Below are 9,742 nucleotides of genomic sequence, written 5' to 3' on the forward strand. Positions count from 1 at the left end.
AAATTAAGTATTTGGATTTATCACATAAGTATTTGTAATGATTTTTTAAAAACTACAAAGAATTAACAGTTATTAAGGATTAAACTTGTGAAATTAACATTCATATATACTTTTTATCAATATGCCTTTAATTTTTTTCTTTCAATGTGTATTTTAAATTAATTATGCCCATTTTTATAATACTTAATATTCTTTTGAATTATTTTCTATTATCTTTTATATATTTTCATATTAAAATATTAATAAAATATAAAACACTTATTATTATTATTTATTATTATTATTATTATCTACTCAATGGATTAGTTTCACGTGTCAAATCATTATGTTTCTGATTGATTGATGTTGTTTAAAAAAGGACGAACAAATGTAAAAAGATGAAAAAAAGAAGAGGAAAGGACTATGCTGGGGTATCCTTTTGAAAGTGAAATAGTGTATCCTTATTAATATTGTACTGTATCTGTTATTAAGTATAAAGCATATTAGTATTTTGTACAAAAAATAAAGCATATTAGTGTTTTGTACAAAAAAAAAGCATATTAGCGTTAAAGTGGTTCAATCCATTATTCATTAATCAAAACACATAAAAAATAAATAGATATATTATTTTTAATATATGCAACTTAATTATTGTAGTTATATAGTGTAAAGATTTATATATAATTAATATATTATCCATCATTCATTTGAATTACATTTTTGAAGTAATGATGATTAAATCCAAATGGTGGATGATGCAAGTTTGTAGAATAATTATATGTCTAGTATAATTATAAAATCATATCATTATGTAGAATTATTCACTATTTTTCTGATTGAATCCATATATATGATTAATAATTTTGATAAATAAGCAAATTTTGATAAATAAGCAAATTTTTATTTAATTAATCTATTAAATGTGTGCATGAATGTCTAATTTATGTATTGAAAAAATAATAATCAATAGCGCTCAACGAAGCAAGTACTGTTGAATGTATACCGCTTATTACATTTAACACCACTTGCTTCAACGAGCGTTGTTAAAAGTCATAGGCGGAAAACATTCAACAACGGTTGCGATAGTGGGCGCTGTTGAATGTCAAAACCAAACACGTTCAATAGTGCTCACTTTGATGAGCTATGTTAAATGTCAAGTATCAACAACGCTCACTATAACAAGCGTTGTTGAATGTTACAAGTGTTTAAAACTCAAAACCTAATTCACCTCCCTCTATACTCTCAAACTTGTTTACACAGAAAACCTCATCCAATAAGAAAACCAAATACAATGAGAAAACTTTCCATTCACTCAGAAAACTTCAACAATGGTTTCTTACCACAAAGTCAAAAATGTACTTTACATGGATTGACGCTCATGAAGAAGGTCATTCGTGCTAGGAGTAAGAATATCAAGTTACTAGTTGAATGGAACACAAAAGGCCAACCATTAAACGTGAAGGTGATAATACATTAGTAAGCTACATTGTTGATATCATTCAACTTTTGGAATGATAAGATGTTGCATAGCTTAAATGATATCATTTGGAATGATATAATAGTAGGTTTCTATTTATATGTTTAGTGAGTTTGATATGTATTTACATGTTTACAGAGTTTGTACATTCCAAATATATAATGCTTTTTTTTTCTTTCCAGTTTTCATGCAATGATTTAACAGTTTTCATGTAAGGATCTCTTTTAGTCGACTTTTTATGTTGGTAAGGGACACAAGGATTATATCCTTAAATTTTCCGGCAAGGCTCATCGACAATTCATAACTGATACCATGAAGTATGTTAAAGATGCTGATGGAAAAGTCAACCTCAAACCTCCAACCAAAATGCAAATATCATTGATGTGGCTCATTGAAAGGCTTTATTCACAAGACGCGTAGAAGACACATAATTCTTGGTAAAGTATTTCTTAGAAGATAGATCTTTCTTGGTAAAGTATTTCTTTTTATGTATAAATTTTAGTTTACTAAATTACCTTAATTCATAAGGATAATTTAATACCTTTTGACTCTATCAGGTAACAAAGTCTATTTAGTTGTTGGGAGAATATGACCGATTTTTCTGCTGTGTTATCAAAGTCTATATGCAACAGATTGTTTGTGCAGAGTTCAACCGAGTAAAGCAAAAGTAAAAGTAAAAGACAAGAATGAGTAAAAGAAGAGTACACAGAGTTTTTATGTTGGTTCACCTTCTTGTCCACCGATGGTTACATCCAGTACTCTTCTCACACAAGAGATTTTTCCACTAGATAATTTTAGTTGTAATTGCAATTTTTCTCTCTAATACTTTTGTACCTTACGCACTAACAACTTATCTAACCTTGAAAATTCCATTTTTAAGTGAACTGTTTTCCCATTCTCAACATGCTTGTGATGAAAATTTTACAACAATAGGCTTTCAATCAGCCATGATAACCTTCCATGAAGAGGAGACACGATTATAATGAAACCTATTCACTTTGGATGAAAGCTGCTCACTTGAATTTGAAAATATGGTTTTAACAACTCTGTGTAATCGATTGTCAGGGGGTGGTAATCGATTACCCAAATGTTCTGTCCAAGGTGATAATGATGAATAAAATAAATTAATAGGTTACATCAGTCACTTTTGCTTTGTAACTGCTTTTGCAGTCAGGTAACATGTTACACAGTTCCAGTAACCTGATACCAACTGTCACACAGTTCAGGTAACAAAGTCTATTTAGTTGTTGGGAGAATATGACCGATTTTTCTGCTGTGTTATCAAAGTGTATATGCAACAGATTGTTTGTGCAGAGTTCAACCGAGTAAAGCAAAAGTAAAAGTAAAAGACAAGAATGAGTAAAAGAAGAGTACACAGAGTTTTTATGTTGGTTCACCTTCTTGTCCACCGATGGTTACATCCAGTACTCTTCTCACACAAGAGATTTTTCCACTAGATAATTTTAGTTGTAATTGCAATTTTTCTCTCTAATACTTTTGTACCTTACGCACTAACAACTTATCTAACCTTGAAAATTCCATTTTTAAGTGAACTGTTTTCCCATTCTCAACATGCTTGTGATGAAAATTTTACAACAATAGGCTTTCAATCAGCCATGATAACCTTCCATGAAGAGGAGACACGATTATAATGAAACCTATTCACTTTGGATGAAAGCTGCTCACTTATCAAATTCACATATCTCTCACTAGAAATTCTTCTATGAAATTCTCTCTTCTTGTTCTTAGTTTTTAGAATCTTTATTTCAAGTAAGTTTGTAATTTTAGTTTAGAATTCAAGAGGAGAAAAGGAGAAGGCAAATGAGATGCAAAAATCAATTTTGTAATCTCATTTGGAACTCAAAGCACCAATCCTTGGATGGATGGTTCATGCTCCTAACAATTTCTTTTGAATATGATTATGTATGTCTACTTCTTCTTATATTCTAAAAAATTTGAATTTTAATCATTCAAGTTGGTGCTTTGGTTAATTTTATTTGTTTGAGAAGTACTTAATGCTCTTTTTAGATTTATCACCTAAAAAATTATTTCAAGTCATAAAAATTACTTTTCTCAAACACTTAACAAATAAACTAAGAAGTAGTTGTACTACTTAGTTTATTTGCCAAGTTAAGCATACTTTTCTTAAGATCCAATATTCATTACTACTTCAATATTAGAGTAGCTAAGATTAGGGTGTGACAACCTAGTCCCTTGTGGACATAATATTATTTAGTAATAAATATAAGTGATTATCATTCTACCATTTTAGGACATACACTAAAAGGAGGATTTTAGAACTTGGTGTTTGGAGTTAATCAAAGTAAAACATAAGAACTTGTCTAAGTAGTTCAAATTCATAAGAAGTTGAGAAATATTTTCCTTATTCAAATTGATCTTGTCTCCTCAAGAATTTGTGAATATGTAGTTTATGTTTCTTGTTAAAATTGTTTATGTGCAAATCAAACAAAAAACCTTGTGGTTCGACATAACTCTATACTATACTACAATTGAATCTTGAAAGAGGTGTAAATTGTAAAATAGTAAAGTGTTATCAATAAATTTATTTGTTGAAAACACCTTTTAATATACAAAAGTGATGAAACTAACTTACTAACTTTTATTTATTGTTATTTTCATTCCGCAATTTATTTTTTCTTTAATACCAACCTTCCTTATGGAAGAAGTTTGGTTTGTTAATAAAAAGAACCCGAAAGGGATTAGATAAATAAAGGTCACTTAACTTTATTATTGTTTTGTTCTTTATTTATTTATTTGTTTCTAACAACTAGCTATTCATCACTTTTGTAGATTAGAATACCATTAAACCGGTGTCGGAATTTATTCCACAAAATCGAGATGGTATTCAAAGGTACTTAATAATTATGTAATAAGGTATTACTTGAATACCATTATACCGGCGTTAGAATTCTAACAAAGCCGAGATGAGGCAAAGAAGGAATAACTCATTCACATGATTATTAAGAAGTAAGTTGTAACTGGAATATTCTTGAAATCATTATACCGGTGTTGGAATTTACTTCAACGAAGCCGAGATGACGAACAAAGAATAAAACCGAGTTCACTTACTTAATCAAATAAAAAGAACACACCGAATATGAGAGTAATAACCTCTCAACAAATTGGCACCTTGCTAAGGAACAATTTGTTGCAAGGGAAAAAGATAAACCTAATCCTCTCAACGAAAAATATTGCGACAAATTGGCGTTGTTGCCGAGGAATTTCTTAAATAATAGAACATTTCGTATTTATATGTCATTCATCAAATAATTGTGCATAAATTTATTCTTGCTTTTGTACAAATTATTTTAATTTATACAAATATGTAAATTATGATTTCTTTACATACTAATCTCTTTTCTTTTGGAAAGAGACAAAACGATTCGTTTTGATCTCAAATTTTCAGACATGGACCAACATGTTGATTTACAACAAGAAATTGAGCAACTCATCAGAGAATTTCAATTCAAGCTCAATATGGTCCTTCAAAAAATTCAAGATCTGCCTGAACAAATCAAGCAAACCAACAGAGCATGTTCTTGGTGTAATGATTGTGCAAACAATCAAAATGTCTATGCCTGCCAATCAACTTCCACTTATCATGACGAATTGAAGAAAATTCTCGACCAATCATGCAAACCACTATCAACCATCAACAGAATACCAGTGATGCTCTCACAAAAGTAGAAGAAAAAATCAATAGCCTGACAAAAACTTACCTGGTCAAGTCAGAATTTTGTGAAAGTATTACAACTTGAAGTGGGAAGATAGTAGGTGGAGTTGAAAAACAAAAGGAGAGATTAGATGAACAAAATAAAAATAAAGAAAAAGAGAGATTAGATAACCAAAAAAATAATAAAGAATAAAAAGAAAAAGAGACTAGTGAGGTAAGAAGAGAAGAAAAACAACACCCACTAGTACAGAAAAAAATACCCTACCTAGTAGCTCGGTTAAAAGCCAATAAAGAAGAACAGTTCGCAGGATTCATGGAAATATTCAAAAATCTGCAAATCAACATCTCTTTTGCTAAGGCCTTGGAGCAAATGCCAATTTATTCCAAGTTCATGAAAGAACTGTTGTCCAAAAAACGGAGTTATCAAGAAAAAGAAGTTGTTTCACTAAATGCCACTTGTAGTGCTGTTCTTCAAGCAAACATTCCTCATCAATCAAAAGACCCAGACAGTGTGACCATTCCTGTTACTATTGGAAATGTGTCCGTAGGCAAAGCTCTCGCTGATCTTGGAGCCAGCGAGAGTTTGATGCCACTGTCCATGATGAAAAGAATTGGAGGAATTCAATTAAAGCCTACAAGGATGTCCTTGAAACTAGTAGATAGATCCATTAAATATCCTGAAGGGGTCGTAGAGGATGTTCTGGTCAAAATGCACAAATTCTTGATCCCGGTTGATTTTGCTGTCATTTACATCACCGAAGATACGGAGATCCCACTCATTCTAGGGAGACCCTTTATGATGACAGCAAAAATGGGGATTGCCATGGAAAATGGAAAATTACTAGTCCGAGATGCGGACGACGAAATTGAATTTGACATTTTCCATCTAATGCATCATCCGAAGGATAAAGGGAAATGTCTGCAACTAGATGTTACTGAAGAAATTTGTGCAGAACACCCTCAACCTGACAAATCCTTGGAGATGCAAGAAAATAGAGTGGGGGAAGAAATTATCAAACATTTTTCTGATGAATTGTTCCTTCACTAAAATCCAAGTGGACCAACAGAGAAAGAATTAGAACTGGAATTGAAAGAATTTTCGTCCCATTTAAAATATATTTTCTTAAATGTGAAAGCCAACAACCCAGTAATCATCAACATTAAGCTGTCCAAATTTGAAGAAGAAAAACTTATACAAGTCTTGAAAAAGCATGAAGCAGCATTGGGATGGACAATAAAAGATCTCAAAGGCATCAGTCCATCATATTGCATGCATAAAATTATGATGGAAGATGATTACAAACCTTGTGCTCAACCACAAAGAAGACTTAATCCGACAATGAAGAAGTAGTAAGGAAAAAGATTGTGAAAATGTTAGAAGCTGGCATGATTTACCCCATTTCAGATAGCAAATGGGTAATTCCAGTCCAAGTGGTGCCAAAAAGAGGAGGAATGATGGTAATCCGAGATGAGAATAATGAACTCATTCCAACCAGAGCTGTTACTGGTTGGAGAGTTTGCATTGATTACCTGAAACTTAACGCCGCCACAAGAAAATATCATTTTCATCTACCCTTCATGGATCAAATGTTGGAAAGATTAGATGGAAGAGTCTTCTACTATTTCCTGGATGGGTATTATGGATACAATCTAATTGCTGTGGATCCATTGGACCAAGATAAGACGACATTTACATGTCCATTTGGTGTTTACGCATATAGAAAAAGGCCATTCGGACTATGTAATGCTCCTGCAAATTTTCAAAGATGCATGCTGGCTATCTTCCCTGATTTGGTGGAGAAATGCATTGAGGTCTTCATGGATGATTTTTCTGTATTCAGAGACTCTTTCGAAGCTTGCTTGACAAATTTGGAAACCGTTTTGGAAAGATGTTAACATACTAATTTGGTTCTGAATTGGGAAAAGTGTCATTTCATGGTCACCGAAGGAATTGTACTCGGGCACAAAATTTCAACTAAAGGATTAGAAGTTGATAAAGCTAAAATAGAAGTGATCGAGAAGCTGCGTCCTCCAACAAATATTAAAGGAATCAGAAGCTTTCTCGGACATGCTGGGTTCTATCGTAGATTTATCAAAGACTTCTCCAAAACAGCTAAGCCCTTGTGCAACTTACTCTTCAAAGATTTTGTTTTTAACTTTGATGATTCATGTTTAGAAGCATTCAAACAATTAAAATTAAGCTTGGTAACTGCTCCTATCATTACTGCACCAAACTGGAAATCCCGTTTTGAACTAATGTGTGAGGCAAGCGATTATGCAGTTGGGGCAGTTCTAGGACAGAGAAGGGAATGAGTTTTTCATGCAATACATTATGCTAGTAAAGTTCTAAATGAAGCACAAATCAATTATGCTACAACTGAAAAAGAACTGCTAGCAATAGTGTTTGCATTGGAAAAATTTAGAAGCTATTTGATCGGGGCAAAAACAATTATTTATACTGATCATGCCGCAATCAAATATGTTCTAAAGAAACCCGATTCCAAACCACGATTGATTAGATGGGTGTTGCTTTTGTAGGAATTTGATTTAGAAATCTGCGACAAGAGTGGTAAAGAAAACCAAGTGGCAGATCATTTGTTAAGATTGGTGAATACAGAAGTCGCGTTAAGATAACAAGAAATAGTAGAAACATTTCATGATGAAAAGCTATTTCAACTTCAAACAAGACCATGGTTTTCTGATATGGTCAATTATAAAGCCTCAGGTATAATTCCTGAACACTTTAATTATCAGAAAAAGAATTTTTTTTTAAAAAAAGTGAATCAATACGTCTGGGATGAACCATACTTATTTAAAGGAGGAACCGATAACATTATTAGACGATGTGTTGATGAAAATGCGGCCCAGAAAATATTATGGCACTGCCATAATTCGACCTGTGGGGAACATTACAATGGGAACAAAACCGCGGCCAAAGTTCTCCAAGCTGGATTCTTTTGGTCAACTATTTATAAAGATGCCCAATTGTATGTCCAAAAGTGTGATGTATGCCAAAGGTCTGGGGGACTTGGGAAACAAAGTGAAATGCCTTTACAAAATATTATAGAAATAGAAATTTTTGATTGTTGGGGCAGTGACTTTATGGGATCTTTCCCACCATCATTTTCAAATGAATATATCTTGGTGGCTGTTGACTATGTTTCCCGCTGGGTGGAAGCATTAGCAACACCCAAAGCCGATGCGAAAACTGTGGTAAATTTTTTGAAAAAGAATATTTTTACTCGTTTCGGCACACCAAGAGTACTGATAAGTGATGGTGGATCTCATTTTATAAATTCCCAATTAAAAAGGACTTTAGAATTTTATAATGTTAAACACAAGGTAGCATCATCTTATCACCCACAAGCCAATGGCCAAGCAGTCTCTGCTTCAAGTAAAGACTGGTCACAAAAATTGGATGATACGCTCCGAGCCTATATGCATTTAAATCACCAATAGGCAAAACTCCATATCAACTTGTTTATGGCAAAGCTTGTCATCTTCCAGTTGAATTGGAACATAAAGCCTATTGGGCTCTCAAATTTCTAAACTTTGATTTAAAGGATGCAGAGATTAAAAGACAGGATCAACTACATCAATTGGAAGTAATGCGGTTCCAAACATATGAATCCTCAATACTGTATAAGGAAAAAACAAAGAAGTACCACGACTCTAGAATCAAAAAGAAAAATTTGTATCAAGGGCAAAAAGTACTTCTATTCAACTCAAGGCTCAAAATACTTCCAGGAAAATTCAAGACCAAATGGACAGGACCATTTGTCATCAACGAAGTGAAAGAATATGGAGCAATTGAGTTGAAAGATCCCAATACAAAAACAACTTGGGTAGTAAACGGATAGAGGTTAAAACCTTATTTGGGTGTTGAGTCAGGCACCGTCATTAATGATGAATCAGAATAATCTCGTTCAAAGTCTGACGTCAAGCTAATGACGTTAAAAGAGAACTAACTGGAAGTCAATCCAGTATGTGGTAAAAACTTATTTCTTTCATCATTTTTTTTTCTCGTTTTGTTAGTAATTTTATTTTTATATTTTTACTTTTAGAAAACTAAATAAATTTTTAAATAACAACAAGTAAATCCCAAAAACTTGATTTAAAAAGGGGGGACAAGACCTAATGTAATTTTAAAATTTTTCTTGTGTAGATTGTGTAAATATGTAAAAAGTAAATTTGTTTGTTCAAAAACTCAATACAATTTCAAAAACCGAAAACAAAATGGTTAAAACAAATTTTTTGAAACATTATCACATGATTGGAAAATGTTAAAAATTTTACTTTAAATTAAGCTTTGATTAAGCAAAATGAGATATATGCTAAAATTTTGTGAGAAAAACGTCACATAATATCATAACTTGAAATTTTTTGCAAATTGAAAATTCAATTTTATGTAACAAGATCTTTGCAAACATTTTTTTTATTAAAAAGTGTGAATCCAAACCAAGTGAGGGAGTGAGCTAAACACATGAGTGAGAATCAACATTTGATTTGTCTAATTAAACTTGTTTAAGTCTTTAAATCTCTTAATTGCATAAAAATGATAAGAAATGATCAAGGCATGTTCTTTGATTAGT

The 9,742-nt window shown here is 32.0% G+C and overlaps 1 protein-coding gene across 1 annotated transcript; it reads left to right on the forward strand.

Moving 5' to 3' along the window:
- Positions 5,464-6,198, forward strand: LOC109350570. Its single transcript, XM_019591795.1, has one exon. It carries the CDS (start codon positions 5,464-5,466, stop codon positions 6,196-6,198), a length of 735 nt encoding a protein of 244 aa, XP_019447340.1.

This window comes from Lupinus angustifolius, chromosome LG06, assembly GCF_001865875.1.
Source record: "Lupinus angustifolius cultivar Tanjil chromosome LG06, LupAngTanjil_v1.0, whole genome shotgun sequence".
In the NCBI taxonomy this organism is placed as follows: Eukaryota; Viridiplantae; Streptophyta; class Magnoliopsida; order Fabales; family Fabaceae; genus Lupinus; species Lupinus angustifolius.

Bases quoted from the DNA above. Each gene is read 5' to 3' on its own strand.
- LOC109350570 (XM_019591795.1), top strand. From the start codon at position 5,464: ATGGAAATATTCAAAAATCTGCAAATCAACATCTCTTTTGCTAAGGCC.